Here is an 18,581-nt window from a genome sequence, read left to right as displayed (position 1 = left end):
CAGTAATGCTATACTTCATGCTGTAACTTGAGGCAATACTAGTAGACTCTCTCTCTCTCTCTCTCTCTCTCTCTCTATATATATATATATATATATATAAGTATATATTACTGATGCTCACTGAGGTCACAATTACTGAACTAAAATACCATATAATTTGCTTATAGTGTATAAACTGTACAATATTTTTGCTCCTTTAACACACGTAACACACACCGAGAGGAAGCGGCTCTTACCGGGCTGCGAGTCTTTAAAGCGGACCGTGAGTTTCTGCTGTCTGTCTGCGATCTGTCTGTAAGAGAGCGCTGTACAGCTCAACACACACTCAGACGGCATCTCAGCGTCCCTGGACATTTCAGTTACAATCTCGTCCTTGTCCAAACACTCCCAGCTGTTCTCCTGAGCAAACTCACAGAATATGAGAGAAAGCAGCAGTCCCCAGCGCAGCCAGGAGGATCCCACACAGGCCATGATGTTTCAGGAGGGGACGAGTTGTTCCTGTTTGCTTGTCTTCTCTCTCGAGTGTTGAAGGTCAGACGGCCGCAGGTCTGTGGAGTCTGTCTGAAGCCAGGAGGAACAGAGAGCTGTCGAGCCTCTGCACTCTTTACTGATTGCGCAACAGCCACACACACACACACCACATACAGACCACACACACACACACACACACACCACACACACACCACACACACCACACACCACACACACACACACACACGCACCACACACAGCCACACACACACACACACCCACACCCACACACACACACACACAACACACACACACACACACACACACGCACCACACACACGCACCACACACACTTTCAAACAGTGTGTGCCAATAAACTCCCAAAATAAGCCACTCATTTCGGAAATGCACTGCAAGTAACCTGTGTCCATATTCACTGATAAATGAGCACAGAAGAAGTTCATATGAGTTCATTCTGATAAATCTTTTCAGCATGTGTTTTGTTACACACAGAAGCTGCCAGAAATAAACACACACAAACATTGGACGGATCTTTTATGAAGTGAAGCGAAGACATCACATCTTTATGCCATGAAAGCTTTCTTTAATAAAACATTCTGCTGATACATTTGATTTAAAGTGTAAATCTTGTTAAATACTAGCTAAACATGCTTGGGAAAGTGTTAGTTTGCCATTCCTGGATTACATTAAATGGTTTTGATATTTTCTAATACAATGGCATGTAGCCTACAACATGGAAGTCGAGTTATGAAACATTAAATTATGTATAATACTGGGTTGAAAAATGTTTCCACATTGAAATTGAAATTATGCTGATTCATGGCCAGATGGTTTTTGGAAACAAACAATCAAAATGAACTTTGCTGGAATGTGCGTTCGATTCTTCAAGACCAGGCGTTTCTCAACACGCAGATCACATTATTGCTAACGCTCACGCCTGACACCACGTTAGAGGAATAACTGACATTAGAATTAGATTTAAAGGAAGGTGATTTTGATGTAATACTTTGTTTGGTCCTCAGATTCACACAGGGATAGTTTTGGCAGAGCTGCTCGACAGCATTTTCTCAGGGAACATTCGCTGACCGCTGAAGCCGCAGCTCCATAAAAGCCTGAAGTTAAAAACAGATTTGGCCTTGAACTGATTTATAACAGAAGGTCCATTGTGCATTTCTGTGAAAGTCAAATAACATTTTTGTTATTTGATGAGAACATTTTTGCCTCTTCTGAGAACTTTACATGAGTCCTTTTTACTTACAGCCCACAAGAGTCTGAGAGTCTGACTCCCAACAGCAGCAAAAGTCAAAAGATGCTAAATAAGTTTGCTTAGCTATAAACCTACGAAACCAAAAAGCTGTGCTTCTCTACTGCATTTCTGTGGCTCTGTGTCACCAGACCTGCGGGTCAGGAAGGCTTTCTAGGACGGGGTCATGACCTCTGGGTTCTGTGTTTCCTCTCCGGGGTCACAGCCGCACTCACGGATCAGACTCACCGAGGACAGAACCACACCGCTCCAGTCGTCCATGTAGACGAATGGGACGATGACGTGAGCGGTCGGCAGGCAGCACTGTGGGAAGACAATTAAGATCAGGTCTGAGCTCATCTGAAGCATTTCATCAGTCTGAGGCCAGTAAAGTTCAAGTTAAGCTTTATTATCAATCCGCTACATGTGTGTACATGCAGTGGAACGAAATACAGACATAAAACAGTTTAGTAAAACAGTATAAACCTATTGACTTGTTCGGCATCGGTGGGATCGATTGGTCAAATAACAAATAATACAAATGAACGTGCAGAGACCATGTTAGGTGCTTGATCTTTAGCTTTTGTGAAGATTTATTTTGATTTTTGCTTGGTGCAGTGCCGAAAAGTTGCTGTGTGGCGTTCTGTACCTCGAATAAACAATCTGAAGATGTACACGACTGATAAACAGACGGACTAACACAGATAGCACTGAGCGGGTAACACACACAGCACTGAGCGGGTAACACAGATAACACTGAGCGGGTAACACAGATAACACTGAGCGGGTAACACACATAGCACTGAGCGGGTAACACAGAGAGCACTGAGCGGGTAACACAGAGAGCACTGAGCGGGTAACACAGATAACACTGAGCGGGTAACACAGATAACACTGAGCGGGTAACACACATAGCACTGAGCGGGTAACACAGAGAGCACTGAGCGGGTAACACAGAGAGCACTGAGCGGGTAACACACATAGCACTGAGCGGGTAACACAGAGAGCACTGAGCGGGTAACACACACAGCACAGAGCGGGTAACACAGAGAGCACTGAGCGGGTAACACAGAGAGCACTGAGCGGGTAACACACATAGCACTGAGCGGGTAACACAGAGAGCACTGAGCGGGTAACACACACAGCACAGAGCGGGTAACACAGAGAGCACTGAGCGGGTAACACACATAGCACTGAGCGGGTAACACAGAGAGCACTGAGCGGGTAACACAGATAACACTGAGCGGGTAACACACATAGCACTGAGCGGGTAACACAGAGAGCACTGAGCGGGTAACACAGAGAGCACTGAGCGGGTAACACAGATAACACTGAGCGGGTAACACAGATAACACTGAGCGGGTAACACACATAGCACTGAGCGGGTAACACAGAGAGCACTGAGCGGGTAACACAGAGAGCACTGAGCGGGTAACACACATAGCACTGAGCGGGTAACACAGAGAGCACTGAGCGGGTAACACACACAGCACAGAGCGGGTAACACAGAGAGCACTGAGCGGGTAACACACACAGCACAGAGCGGGTAACACAGAGAGCACTGAGCGGGTAACACAGAGAGCACTGAGCAGGTAACACACATAGCACTGAGCGGGTAACACAGATAACACTGAGCGGGTAACACAGAGAGCACTGAGCGGGTAACACAGAGAGCACTGAGCGGGTAACACACATAGCACTGAGCGGGTAACACAGAGAGCACTGAGCGGGTAACACACACAGCACAGAGCGGGTAACACAGAGAGCACTGAGCGGGTAACACACACAGCACTGAGCGGGTAACACAGAGAGCACTGAGCGGGTAACACAGAGAGCACTGAGCGGGTAACACACATACCACTGAGCGGGTAACACAGAGAGCACTGAGCGGGTAACACAGAGAGCACTGAGCGGGTAACACACATACCACTGAGCGGGTAACACAGAGAGCACTGAGCGGGTAACACACACAGCACTGAGCGGGTAACACAGAGAGGCACTGAGCGGGTAACACAGAGAGCACTGAGCGGGTAACACAGAGAGCACTGAGCGGGGTAACACACACAGCACTGAGCGGGTAACACACACAGCACTGAGCGGGTAACACAGAGAGCACTGAGCGGGTAACACAGATAACACAGAGCGGGTAACACAGAGAGCACTGAGCGGGTAACACAGAGAGCACTGAGCGGGTAACACACATAGCACTGAGCGGGTAACACACACAGCACAGAGCGGGTAACACAGAGAGCACTGAGCGGGTAACACAGAGAGCACTGAGCGGGTAACACAGAGAGCACTGAGCGGGTAACACACATAGCACTGAGCGGGTAACACACATAGCACTGAGCGGGTAACACAGTTAACACTGAGCGGGTAACACAGTTAACACTGAGCGGGTAACACAGAGAGCACTGAGCGGGTAACACAGAGAGCACTGAGCGGGTAACACACATAGCACTGAGCGGGTAACACAGATAACACTGAGCGGGTAACACAGAGAGCACTGAGCGGGTAACACAGAGAGCACTGAGCGGGTAACACACATAGCACTGAGCGGGTAACACAGAGAGCACTGAGCGGGTAACACAGAGAGCACTGAGCGGGTAACACAGAGAGCACTGAGCGGGTAACACAGAGAGCACTGAGCGGGTTACACAGAGAGCACTGAGCGGGTAACACACATAGCACTGAGCGGGTAACACAGATAACACTGAGCGGGTAACACAGAGAGCACTGAGCGGGTAACACAGAGAGCACTGAGCGGGTAACACAGAGAGCACTGAGCGGGTAACACACATAGCACTGAGCGGGTAACACACACAGCACAGAGCGGGTAACACAGAGAGCACTGAGCGGGTAACACAGAGAGCACTGAGCGGGTAACACACATAGCACTGAGCGGGTAACACAGATAACACTGAGCGGGTAACACACATAGCACTGAGCGGGTAACACAGAGAGCACTGAGCGGGTAACACAGGGAGCACTGAGCGGGTAACACACATAGCACTGAGCGGGTAACACAGAGAGCACTGAGCGGGTAACACAGAGAGCACTGAGCGGGTAACACAGAGAGCACTGAGCGGGTAACACACATACCACTGAGCGGGTAACACAGAGAGCACTGAGCGGGTAACACAGAGAGCACTGAGCGGGTAACACACACCAGCACTGAGCGGGTAACACAGAGAGCACTGAGCGGGTAACACAGAGAGCACTGAGCGGGTAACACAGAGAGCACTGAGCGGGTAACACACACAGCACTGAGCGGGTAACACACACAGCACTGAGCGGGTAACACAGAGAGCACTGAGCGGGTAACACAGATAACACAGAGCGGGTAGCACAGAGAGCACTGAGCGGGTAACACAGAGAGCACTGAGCGGGTAACACACATAGCACTGAGCGGGTAACACACACAGCACAGAGCGGGTAACACAGAGAGCACTGAGCGGGTAACACAGAGAGCACTGAGCGGGTAACACAGAGAGCACTGAGCGGGTAACACACATAGCACTGAGCGGGTAACACACATAGCACTGAGCGGGGTAACACAGTTAACACTGAGTGGGTAACACAGTTAACACTGAGCGGGTAACACAGAGAGCACTGAGCGGGTAACACAGAGAGCACTGAGCGGGTAACACACATAGCACTGAGCGGGTAACACAGATAACACTGAGCGGGTAACACAGAGAGCACTGAGCGGGTAACACAGAGAGCACTGAGCGGGTAACACACATAGCACTGAGCGGGTAACACAGAGAGCACTGAGCGGGTAACACAGAGAGCACTGAGCGGGTAACACAGAGAGCACTGAGCGGGTAACACAGAGAGCCACTGAGCGGGTTACACAGAGAGCACTGAGCGGGTAACACCACATAGCACTGAGCGGGTAACACAGATAACACTGAGCGGGTAACACAGAGAGCACTGAGCGGGTAACACAGAGAGCACTGAGCGGGTAACACAGAGAGCACTGAGCGGGTAACACACATAGCACTGAGCGGGTAACACACAGCACAGAGCGGGGTAACACAGAGAGCACTGAGCGGGTAACACAAGAGCACTGAGCAGGTAACACACATAGCACTGAGCGGGTACACAGATAACACTGAGCGCGGTAACACAAGGAGCACTGAGCGGGTAACACAGAGAGCACTGAGCGGGTAACACACATAGCACTGAGCGGGTAACACAGAGAGCACTGAGCGGGTAACACAGAGAGCACTGAGCGGGTAACACAGAGAGCACTGAGCGGGTAACACAGGAGCCACTGAGCGGTACACAGAGAGCACTGAGCGGGTAAACACACATAGCACTGAGCGGGTAACACAGATAACACTGAGCGGGTAACACAGAGAGCACTGAGCGGGTAACACAGAGAGCACTGAGCGGGTTACACAGAGAGCACTGGAGCGGGTAACACACATAGCACTGAGCGGGTAACACACATAGCACTGAGCGGGTAACACAGAGAGCACTGAGCGGGTAACACACACGCACTGAGCGGTAACACACATAGCACTGAGCGGGTAACAACACATAGCACTGAGCGGGTACACAAAGATAACACAGAGCGCGGTAAACAGAGCACCTGAGGGTAACACAGAGCACTGGCGGGTAACACATAGCACTGAGGGACACCAGAACACTGAGCGGGTAACACAGAGAGCACTGAAGCGGGTAACACACATAGCACTGAGCGGGTTAACACACATAGACACTGAGCGGGGTAACAACAGAGAGCACTGAGCGGCGTAACACAGAGAGCACTGAGCCGGGTAACCACACATAGCACTGAGCGGGGTAACACAGAGAGCACTGAGCGGGTACACAGACGAAGCCACTGAGCGGGTAACACCACAGAGCACTTGAGCGGGTAACACACATAACACTGAGGCGGGTTAACACAGAGAGCACTGGAGCGGGTTAACACACATAGCACTGAGCGGGTAACACAGAGAAGCACTGAGCGGGGTAACACAGAGAGCACTGAGCGGGTAACACAGAGAGCACTGAGCGGGTAACACACATACACTGAGCGGGTAACACACATACCACTGAGCTGGGTAACACAGAGAGCACTGAGCGGGTAACACAGAGAGCACTGAGCGGGTAACACACATAGCACTGAGCGGGTAACACAGATAACACTGAGCGGGTAACACAGAGAGCAACTGAGCGGGTAACACAGAGAGCACTGAGCGGGTAACACGAGAGCACTGAGCGGGTAACACACACAGCACTGAGCGGGTAACACACACAGCACAGAGCGGGTAACACAGAGAGCACTGAGCGGGTAACACACATAGCACTGAGCGGGTAACACACATAGCACTGAGCGGGTAACACAGAGAGCACTGAGCGGGTAACACAGAGAGCACTGAGCGGGTAACACAGAGAGCACTGAGCGGGTAACACAGATAACACAGAGCGGGTAACACAGAGAGCACTGAGCGGGTAACACAGAGAGCACTGAGCGGGTAACACACATAGCACTGAGCGGGTAACACACACAGCACAGAGCGGGTAACACAGAGAGCACTGAGCGGGTTAACACAGAGAGCACTGAGCGGGTAACACACATACCACTGAGCGGGTAACACACATACCACTGAGCTGGTAACACAGAGAGCACTGAGCGGGTAACACAGAGAGCACTGAGCGGGTAACACACATAGCACTGAGCGGGTAACACGGAGAGCACTGAGCGGGTAACACAGAGAGCACTGAGCGGGTAACACAGAGAGCACTGAGCGGGTAACACACATAGCACTGAGCGGGTAACACGCACAGCACTGAGCGGGTAACACAGAGAGCACTGAGCGGGTAACACACATAGCACTGAGCGGGTAACACACATAGCACTGAGCGGGTAACACAGAGAGCACTGAGCGGGTAACACAGAGAGCACTGAGCGGGTAACACAGAGAGCACTGAGCGGGTAACACAGAGAGCACTGAGCGGGTAACACACATAGCACTGAGCGGGTAACACAGAGAGCACTGAGCGGGTAACACAGAGAGCACTGAGCGGGTAACACACATAGCACTGAGCGGGTAACACAGAGAGCACTGAGCGGGTAACACAGAGAGCACTGAGCGGGTAACACGGAGAGCACTGAGCGGGTAACACACATAGCACTGAGCGGGTAACACAGAGAGCACTGAGCGGGTAACACAGAGAGCACTGAGCGGGTAACACAGAGAGCACTGAGCGGGTAACACAGAGAGCACTGAGCGGGTAACACAGAGAGCACTGAGCGGGTAACACACATAGCACTGAGCGGGTAACACAGAGAGCACTGAGCGGGTAACACAGAGAGCACTGAGCGGGTAACACAGAGAGCACTGAGCGGGTAACACACATAGCACTGAGCGGGTAACACGGAGAGCACTGAGCGGGTAACACACATAGCACTGAGCGGGTAACACAGAGAGCACTGAGCGGGTAACACAGAGAGCACTGAGCGGGTAACACAGAGAGCACTGAGCGGGTAACACAGAGAGCACTGAGTGGGTAACACAGAGAGCACTGAGCGGGTAACACACATAGCACTGAGCGGGTAACACAGAGAGCACTGAGCGGGTAACACAGAGAGCACTGAGCGGGTAACACAGAGAGCACTGAGCGGGTAACACACACAGCACTGAGCGGGTAACACACACAGCACAGAGCGGGTAACACAGAGAGCACTGAGCGGGTAACACACATAGCACTGAGCGGGTAACACAGAGAGCACTGAGCGGGTAACACACATAGCACTGAGCGGGTAACACAGAGAGCACTGAGCGGGTAACACAGAGAGCACTGAGCGGGTAACACACATAGCACTGAGCGGGTAACACACACAGCACAGAGCGGGTAACACAGAGAGCACTGAGCGGGTAACACAGAGAGCACTGAGCGGGTAACACACATAGCACTGAGCGGGTAACACAGAGAGGCTACACTCCTCAATCCTCTCTCCCTGCACGGATCACAGTAGCGCTTCTTCTCATCAGAAGCAAATAAATATCACTCCCTGATATTTTGTGATGTCATAATCTATTAAAACATTTATTTTAGATTATTATACACAAGCCCTTATGAAAAGTAGCAATTTGTATTACTATAGTAAAAGGCTACAAAAGGCTTTTTTGTTGGGGGGGGGGGGGGTTATTACCAGTTATAGCCTATGACCACAGTTTTACTACAAATATATATTTATAATATAAAAACATTTTTACCATGGTTTAACTAGTAACCAATAACCATGTTTTTTTTGTATTTTATATATAAATCTTCATGTTTTACTTTAATTTTACGGCATATATTTGTGAAAATGATTAGTAATAGACCACAGAATAACGCTGCGCATTTCAAGGCACTTCAGTGGACCTTGTTGTTTTGTCAATATTAAAAATCCTTTGTAATATATCAAAATAAAGTACAACAGGCTTTTAATTCAATTAAGTTCAATTCAAGTTTATTGTGTATTCTCTTGCTTTTACTCAATTCTTTATCAATTTATTTAAATTAAGCAAAAGAAAACGTCAAATGTTTACTTTTCACAAGCCGTATCGTTCTCTTATATGCTTGTAGTAAGCGGTCTCTTGCTCCATTAGGTTACAGAAAATGTCAGGAAACAACACCTTTGTCCATTCTGTTGGGTCGTTTGTCCAGTCACAGATAACATACAGAAAGTCCGACCCAATACCGCTTAGTTTTTATACTTATGTTGCTCTGCCGAATGGCAGAAATGATTATATGTAAGCCATTCTGAGTCTACACCATACTTTTCCAATGATGGGGAAAGGACTGTTATCCCCCACCGGACTCCACCCACACAGCTATGACACGACACAGAACAAGTCAATACACAACTAACTTACTGACAGAGAATGTGTAAAGCATTTCTTAATAGAAAACAGATTGAATGAACATGATATAGAGGTAATTCACCTGCGCAGGTGCATCTGTGCTCTCAGAAGCGCAGGATCGGCACTTGACGAAGGTGATGCTCTCTGGATAAACCACCCAATGCTCCCAGCCCAGATCTGACACAAGAGAAGACATGCATGATGTATCGCGCTCATATACACTGTAGCCATAGGGTCTTTCATTTAAGCTGGTTTTAACACCAAAAATGTTGCAGCGTTGAGAACGTAGTAGGATGCATCTGATCGCTCACCTTTAATGAAGATCTGACAGGAATGTTTGCAGCAGCTTGAGTTTCTGGAGTCCTCGGGAAACGTTGCGTTACCTGCTAAATAGATGAGTGATCAGATTCACCATAAACCCGGGCTGATCTGGTCTACACCTGAGCTTGATCTCTGGGGTTCATGTACCTGGTGCTGATGTGAGGCTGCTTCTGAAACTGGCTTTCCACTGCTCACGTAAATGATGCATCTTCGACATGGACACACGAGGCTCCTGCTGGAGGTTTAGAGATTCCAGAAGGATTTTCCTGATTTCCAGGTCTCCCTTGCATCTGCAAAAAAATAAAAATAAAAAATAAAACCCAGAGGGTAATCACACCTGCAGACCTCATGTGTGTGTGTGTGTGCCTGTCAAACGGCAGCCAAATGTTTCAAAGTGCAGTTGTGTGCTACCGGAGCCTCGCGTGTTTGTGCCGGCTCAGCATTTGACCCTGTAAAAGGACACCAGAGGAGAAGGGAGATGCCCTCATTTATACCTCCATAACTTTACATGTGTCTTTGCAGTCAACCTGTACACAAGTAAAAACTGAAGTAAAATCCAGAGCATTTAATATTTTAATGCCATGTCAGCATCTTAGGCTATTTTCATGGCAAAAACCATTCAAAAATTTTATTAAAAAACCCAATAAAAACCAGCAAATAAACAAACTCCAGAGCAAGACAAGCTTTATGAAGATATCCAGCAATTCTCTTTGGGTCAGTCAAGCACAATCAGGCCCGCCAGGAGGATTTGAGTCTCAAACAGAAGAAGAGTATACTATTATAATGAGGTTGATTCAAATTTTGCCTCAAGCACTCAAATATTACCCTAAATTTCTACCAAATCTAAGACTTCAAGTAAATCTGGGTTCATAGACTGATCACAGTGAACGAGCTGTAACGATAGTTTCTACTAACAACAAATCTCCCTGAAACTCTCCCCAAAACCTCCTAATGAACAAAAGTGCAGGTGATTAAAACAGGATGCCCTGATCCATTCATCATGCTATTGTTCATCTTTAAATCATTGGCTCTTACCTGTTGGCTTTGACAGCAGATGCCTCAGGTGAAGGATGCAGAACAAACATCTCTCCGAGAGGACACCCGAACAAAACGGCGACGACACACAGCACCAGAGGCATGACTGCAGGAGAACACTCGAGTCTCGTGACAAAAGCTCTGGACTCTGGAAAGGAATGAATGGATGTTGTTTGAAGCGCCTGGGAAAGCAGGGATTTATCTACCCCGGCCGAGCTTGGCCTTGGAATACTTTGTACTGTTTTCATGTCGGGCAAACGGATGGTGCTGAAAAGGAGGTGGAGAATAAAGGTGGAACTGAGAAAAACACTATCACATGGTTACACACTAACAAAGATGATAAGCTCTAACCTGCGGGAGGACAGATGGAAAATATGAAAAAGATCAGAAAAAACAGCAGTGCGGCACAAATAAAGAAGCCATTCATGAAACGGTCTGCATCTGTGTGATACGTGAACGCGCCTAATTCCCATGAAAAGTGACCGTTATGACACTGGACACTGAACTTGCATCGGCTTATAGACTGAACTCTGTTTAGTGTGTAATGCAACAAAGTTTTAAAATCAAATATTAATTTGAGCTGCAAATGTGCCGTTCATCAGAATATCAAATATTAAAACATTAACTAGGGTCATTAACATATTGAGCAAGGTCATTGGTAAGCCACAGAGAACCCTGAACCAGGTGTATATTTCAAATTCTAAGACTTGATGGTTGCTCTGTCAATTCTTCGTCATCAGTTAGGAACCTAGGTGTGCTACTTGATCGCAATCTTTCCTTAGAAAGTCATTTGTAAAACTGCATTTTTCCATCTCAAAAATATATCTAAATTACGGCCTATGCTCTCAATGTCAAATGCAGAAATGTTAATCCATGCATTTATGACTTCAAGGTTAGACTATTGTAATGCTTTATCGGGTGGTTGTTCTGCACGCTTAGTAAACAAACTACAGCTAGTCCAAAATGCAGCAGCAAGAGTTCTTACAGGAACCAGGAAGTATGACCATATTAGCCCGGTCCTGTCCACACTGCACTGGCTCCCTATCAAACATCGTATAGATTTTAAAATATTGCTTATTACTTATAAAGCCCTGAATGGTTTAGCACCTCAGTATTTGAATGAGCTCCTTTTACATTATACTCCTCTACGTCCGCTACGTTCTCAAAACTTTCTCAATTTGATAATACCTAGAATATCAAAATCAACTGCGGGCGGCAGATCCTTTTCCTATTTGACGCCTAAACTCTGGAATAACCTACCTAACATTGTTCGGAAACAGATGATTCTTCTGCACAATCTGACTTTGCTGCAGTCTGGAATTGAACTACTGGTTTCGTCTGGTCAGAGGAGAACTGACCCCAACTGAGCCTGGTTTCTCCCAAGGTTTTTTTCTCCATTCTGTCACCGATGGAGTTTCGGTTCCTTGCCGCTGTCGCCTCTGGCTTGCTTAGTTGGGGTCACTTCATCTACAGCGATATTAATAATTGATTGCAAATAAATGCACAGACACTATTTAACTGAACAGAGATGACATCACTGAATTCAATGATGAACTGCCTTTAACTATCATTTTGCATTATTGACACACTGTTTTCCAAATGAATGTTGTTCAGTTGCTTTGACGCAATGTATTTTGTTTAAAGCTCTATATAAATAAAGGTGACTTGACTTGACAAGTTCAATTCAATTCAAAGTTTATTTGTATAGCACTTTTCATTATGTAAATCGTTGATAAACAGCTTTATAGAAAATGTAAGTTTCTACGTTAAATTTAGTAGTAGCTTATCAGTGGTGACCATCAAGTTAAGGCAAGCATGATTTCACCAAGTACAACACATTCCTGGATCAACATCCTTGTTTATCCTGGAACAACATTCCAATAAACTAATCAGAATTGAGATATAACTTTTCAGGAAATATTTGTTTTAGGCTTACAACCTGAGTTAGGTGCTTCTACGCCTTTGTAATTCAGCTATCATTTCCCTCAGATTTTAGGAATAAATTATGGGTAGGGTTAGGTTTTTGGATACAGAGATTGGGTTAATGCTTCAAGTTAATGCCCAAATCAAACAGACAGTAAACACTATTAACAGCAATTATTATATGTTGCGATAAAACTTATAGCAGAATTTGGCAGTTATGTATGTTGTTTCAGGGTTGGCATCATCTCTTCTCAGGTGTTCTGGGTCCAGACTGGAGCTTGTGTAAATCCTAGTTACCACGGGATGAAGATCCAGCAGAAACAGAGAAACACATAGAGACATCATTAGCAGAGCTGCTGATCCACCCAAACTATGTAAAAAAATAATGTGTTCAACACAAGCAAAAGAATGTTAATGTGCATTTGATCAGGTATAACTGAAGTACAGGGTTATGAGAAACATGAGATGTGAATGCTTGGCCAAAGAGATGTGTCTTTAATCTAGATTTAAGCAGAGAGAGTGTGTCTGAACCAGAATGGTACTACCAAAAGTCCAGCGTTTTGTGACCTTAGGGTGCGTGATGGGTTGTAGCGTGGTAGAAGGCTAGTTAGGTACGCTGGAGCTAAACCATTTAGGGCCTTATAGGTAAGTAATGATAATTTGTAACTGATACGGAACTTAATAGGTAGCCAGTGCAGAGACTGTAAAATTGGGGTAATATGATCATATTTTCTTGACCTGGTAAGGACTCTAGCTGCTGCATTTTGGACTACCTGTAGCTTGTTTATTGACGAAGCAGGACAACCACCTAGAACTGCATTACAATAGTCCAGTCTAGAGGTCATGAATGCATGAACTGCATCAGAAACAGGTAACGTTCCATAGCTTGGCAATGTTAGATGGGGCAATACTGTTTTGTAACATGGGAAATATGGTTTCCCAGATTTTTGACTGTAGAGGAAGTAACAGTACATCCGTCTTGTTGCAAATTGTAATCCAAGAGATTCTGTGTACTGTTTTTTGGTCCAATAAGTAATATCTCTGTCTTATCCAAATTTAATAGGAGAAAATTATTGGTCATCCAGTCTTTTTCCATTTTTAACACACAGCTTAAAATGGAAACTGATACCGCATTTTCTAATAATATTACCAAGGGACAACATGTATATTAAAAATAGCAGAGGGCCAAGGACAGATCCTTGTGGTACTCCATACTTATTTAACTGAGATGATTCCCTGATTAAATAGACAATGTGATAATGCAAGTTGTCATTTGTAATTTTAACAAGTTCAGTTTCCGTGCTGTGATGAAATTCTTCATAGATATCATTTTTGCAGGAAGGAGCACAATTGAGAAGACTGAAGATTTGAATTGTGTCTGCAATTTGACATTTCACTAGGATCTAGTTGTTGTTTCTTAATTAGAGGCATAATAACAAGTTGTGTTAGGAAGTTGTGTGGCCTACTGGATAGAGAGTTGGAATTGTAACCTGAAAGTATATTTTATGATATTTATTTGACTCCACAGTTCATTTCTCATGAGAAATACAAAGCTGGACATTGTTGTAACATCTGTAGTTTCTCTTCTGACCTCAGATGAACCGAATCAAAGCAGCGCTGGCCATGTTTGTCCTTGAGTCCATTGCGCTGTAACTCCCTTGCGTCAGGAGGAATTCCAACACCTGCGTGTGAACGGCAATCTAAAGAAAGAAACATCAGTTTATCTGCCATTTTGAGGAATCGGTGCCATTTGAGGACAACTTGTAATATTATTTCATTCACTGCAAACCTGTCAAAAAATATATAGTTTTCTGGTGTAACCCTAACCGTATTCACCTGTTAATCAAAAACTATACATTTTTTACCCCTATTCTGAAGATGTGCCGTATTATTTAAGTCCCATCACACTAGATTTATGTTTTTTAATGACAAACATAAAAAGCAAATTCATGTGGCTGTGTTAGGCATTCTGTGAGTTGGACGTTGGCTCTGAACAGTGGAGTGACAGGCTCAAACACACGGAGGCCTCTAGCAGCTCTTTATCTCCTGTTCTCAGTCGGAGCCGAACCGCAGTATTGAAGTGAATCCATTCTGAAGGCTCAGGAAACCTTTGCAGGTGTTTTAGTTGATTAGCTGATTGGCATGTCACCATATTCTAATTTATTGAGATTTGTGGGTTCTTGTTAAATGTGAGCCAAAATCATCACAATTAAAAGAACCAAAGGCTTAAACTCCTTTAATCTATGTGCATTTAATTTATTTAATACACAAGTTTAACAATTTGAGTTGAATTACTGAAATAAATGAACTTTCCCACGACATTCAAATCTTTTTTGAGATGCACCTGTAATTGTTCAAAAGTAAAATTCAGTTTAGTAGCATCAGAAACATGAATTAATTCATAGGTGTACTTACAGTTGACTAACGGACATGGGATACAGAGTCACAAAATCAAACCAACTGCAGCTGAAACATGAAATCGAGGTGTGTAAGAGATGATTCTAAAATTCAGAGTTTTCAGCTGATGACTGAGAGAAACACAGCTCACATTGCTCTGTGTCTGTCTTTGTCTCTGTTGTGTCTGTCAGTAGGAAACATCTCAGTTCCAGGTAATTCCTCCTCATGTAGTTTAAAGGATTTTTAGGCTGCATTAATAAGGTAAAACCGGAACCGGGAACACTTCCCATAACAGCCGATGTACTTGCTACATCTTTAGAAGAATGGCATCTATGCTAATATTATTCTGTTTAGCCCTCTGCATCGCAGATGATCCCACCCACCCGTCACACAGATTCTTCAGTCTTCTGTCATCAGGACCAGCAGAAGGAAGGACAGCTTCATCCATCAGGCTGTCAGGAAGCTGAACTCCCTCCAGACCTCGTCCCCTCCCCTGTTTTTCCACACACCACTGAACTCTGAATCCCCTCCCCTCCCCTCTTTTGCACCCCCCCAGCTCCCACATCCCCAGGTCCTTCAACTCCCCCTCCCACTAACTAACTGTGAGAAACTGAGAGAAATGCAATTTCAATTCTCTGTATGCATGTGCTGTACATGTGGAAGAATTGAGAATTAATCAGACTTGACTTGACTTGAAAGTCATACCATTATTGTCTCTGTGTAAACTACAAAAATGCTAATTCATGCATATATGAAGTACCAGGGTACGTTTTGACAATGTTGTCTTGATGAGTATAATTGTCTTAAAACACAAAGCAAATTGTTGTTAGGGTTAGGGAATACCTGATAATTTAGACCCATTGGCACAGGTGTATAAAATTAAATGTCTAGTCATGAAGTCTGCATTTACAAACATTTGTTAAAAATGTATATTTGTTCTGAAGAGCTCAGTGAATTGAAGCATGGTGCTGTGATAGAACGCCATCTTTGCAATAAGTCAGTGTGTGAAATTTCATCTCTGCTAGATATTCCACCTTCAGCTGTAAGTGATATTACTAGAAAGTGGAAGTGTATAGAAACAGCAGCCAGAAGCCCACATAAAGGTTGGGGGTGAAAAAAAGCAAATCCATGCGTTTTTGTAAGATATATTTTAAATGCTTTTTTAAATGGAGATAGATATGGTTTTAACAAATTACAGAAAGATCTGAAGCTAAAAATTAAGCAGGCCAAACAGCAATATAAACGCAAGGTAGAGGAAAAGTTTACAATGGGGAATGCACGGATGGCATGGCAGGGCCTAAATACTATGATGGGAAGAAATCAGAAGCAACACAGTATGCAATGCCCTGACTCTGCCAGCTTTGCTACTGAACTGAATCAGTTTTATGCCCGTTTTAATGATGACCATTTAAATGAACTCTGGACTGCTATAGAGCACTCTGATTTTCTCCCCATAAGAATTGAGGAACAAAATGTGGGAAAGGTTTTAATGAAAGTTAAACCCCAAAAGGCATCAGGGCCGGATGGAATAAAGGGCAAAGTATTGAGGGAATGTGCATCTCAGCTGAAGGGTGTGTTGACAACTTTTTCAGCTGTCTCTTGATTTTAATGTTGTACCACGAGCATGGAAGGAAAGCACCATCATCCCGTTACCGAAAAAAGCTCATGCTAAGGCGCTTGAGGACTACAGACCAGTAGCTTTGACATCAGTGCTCTGCAAGTGCATGGAGAGAGTAGTTTGTCAGCAACTCTCCCAGGCAACAACCGATAAACTTGACCCTCTACAATTTGCTTATAGGGCTGGGCGCGGAGTTGAAGATGCCACCCTCACTTTGCTGGATAGGGCAGTAAAACATTTGGACAAGGCAAACTCGTACATTAGGATTTTATTTAAGGACTTTTCATCTGCTTTTAATACAGTGAACATAAATATACTTTTAAGGCGTTTAGAGGAGCTTCATGTGCATCAAACTTTAATTTTATGGATTAACAATTTTTTACATGACCGTCCCCAACACGTGATAGTAAATGGTAAAAAGTCAGAGAATGTAGTTTTAAAATCTGGTCTTCCACAGGGATGTGTTCTATCCCCGATACTTTTTTCTATCTATACAAATGAGATTACTTGTAATAATGAGAATTTGATGCTGATTAAATATGCAGATGATATGGCATTGGTGGGATGTATGAGAGATACCCAATCACTGGACATTTATTTTGATTTTGTCAACTCTATCATGGCCTGGACAAAGGAGAGTTTTCTCCAGCTTAATATTGACAAAACCAAAGAAATGTGCTCTGGGGTAATTAATGCACGCACATTTTTTAAACCCTTGATAATTAATGGAGAGGAAGTTGAGCAGGTGTGATCTTTTAAATATCTGGGTACAGAAATTTACTCCCAGTTTAAATTTGACAAGCACTCAGAAAGTGTCTTTAAGAAGGCATATCAACGTCTAGGCTTATTGAGGAAATTGAGGAGCTTTAATGTGGAAAAAGATATTCTGATTGTGGTGTATAAATCCCTTATCGAATCTGTGCTTACTTTCAACATTGTATCCTGGTATAACTCTCTTTCTGTTAAATGCAAAAATAGACTTCTAAGGATTATAAACATAGCTGGTAAAATTATTGGTGAGAAACAAGTAACCCTGTCTGATCTTTATATTGTGGCGGTAAAAAGGAAAGCATCTGCTATTGTGACAGACTCTGCCCATCCTCTGCACAGCTCATTTGATTTACTTCCGTCTGGTAGACGATTTAAAGTACCTTTGGCGAAAAAGGCCAAATATAAGAAGTCTTTTATCCCGACGGCCGTTGACATTTTAAATAGGAAATAGGGGAGGGGGTTATCTTAAATTGTGTGGTTGTCTGTTGTATTGTATTGTTGTTAGCTGTGTATTGATAGTTGTATATTGTTTGTTGAGCCTCTTGTCTAAAGACAATTTTCTAACCCTGTGGGGATAGACAATAAAGCTTTTTTGAATTTAAATATATATCCAGATTTCAAACGTAATAAACATTTTCTTCTCAATTCTGCTAACTGTGGGGAACCGGAAGATGTTTCATCATCTTATCGTCTCGTCTTATGATAGGAAAGAGCAATACTGAGCACTTTTCTCTGATGTCATCTCAGGTTCATGGGAAAATGATTCTTCAGAAGATCTTCAGCTGGCCAAACTGGACCATCTGTCACGGTTGGTAAAGCGTAGTCTCTGTTTTGCACTATGTGGGTGGAGTTTTGTGTGTCTCTCATCAGCACTGATGCGATTAACCCATTAACATTCAACCATCCATCAATA

The 18,581-nt window shown here is 44.7% G+C and overlaps 1 protein-coding gene across 2 annotated transcripts; it reads right to left on the bottom strand.

Annotated features, from left to right (window-relative positions):
• Positions 1-998: 998 nt before the first annotated feature.
• Positions 999-11,240, bottom strand: LOC113100996 (bone morphogenetic protein 5-like). 2 transcript variants are annotated; one of them, XM_026265489.1, is made up of 5 exons: positions 10,960-11,240; positions 10,072-10,214; positions 9,915-9,986; positions 9,686-9,780; positions 999-2,059 (listed from the first exon to the last, which is right to left on the bottom strand). In XM_026265489.1, the coding sequence occupies exons 1-5, from the start codon at positions 11,205-11,207 to the stop codon at positions 1,910-1,912; spliced, it is 708 nt and encodes a 235-aa protein (XP_026121274.1). In that variant the 5' UTR covers positions 11,208-11,240; the 3' UTR covers positions 999-1,909. The 2 variants fall into 2 exon arrangements, with proteins under 2 accessions (XP_026121274.1, XP_026121273.1); XM_026265488.1 differs by having other exon boundaries at positions 1,000-2,059; positions 9,915-9,989; positions 10,960-11,233.
• Positions 11,241-18,581: the final 7,341 nt, after the last annotated feature.

The sequence above is a fragment of the Carassius auratus genome, unplaced genomic scaffold, assembly GCF_003368295.1.
Source record: "Carassius auratus strain Wakin unplaced genomic scaffold, ASM336829v1 scaf_tig00217443, whole genome shotgun sequence".
NCBI lineage: Eukaryota > Metazoa > Chordata > Actinopteri > Cypriniformes > Cyprinidae > Carassius > Carassius auratus.
Note: the sequence above shows the minus strand (reverse complement) of the source record. Positions and strands in the feature narration are given on the sequence as shown.

What these genes read in the sequence shown, in the direction of transcription:
- LOC113100996 (XM_026265488.1), bottom strand. Translation starts at nt 11,207, where the DNA reads ATGAAAACAGTACAAAGTATTCCAAGGCCAAGCTCGGCCGGGGTAGAT. An exon ending in CTGTCAGATCTTCATTAAAG is followed by an intron (nt 9,781 to 9,914) that starts GTGAGCGATCAG and finishes CTCTTGTGTCAG; the next exon opens with ATCTGGGCTGGGAGCATTGG. An exon ending in GCACAGATGCACCTGCGCAG is followed by an intron (nt 2,060 to 9,685) that starts GTGAATTACCTC and finishes GTCTTCCCACAG; the next exon opens with TGCTGCCTGCCGACCGCTCA.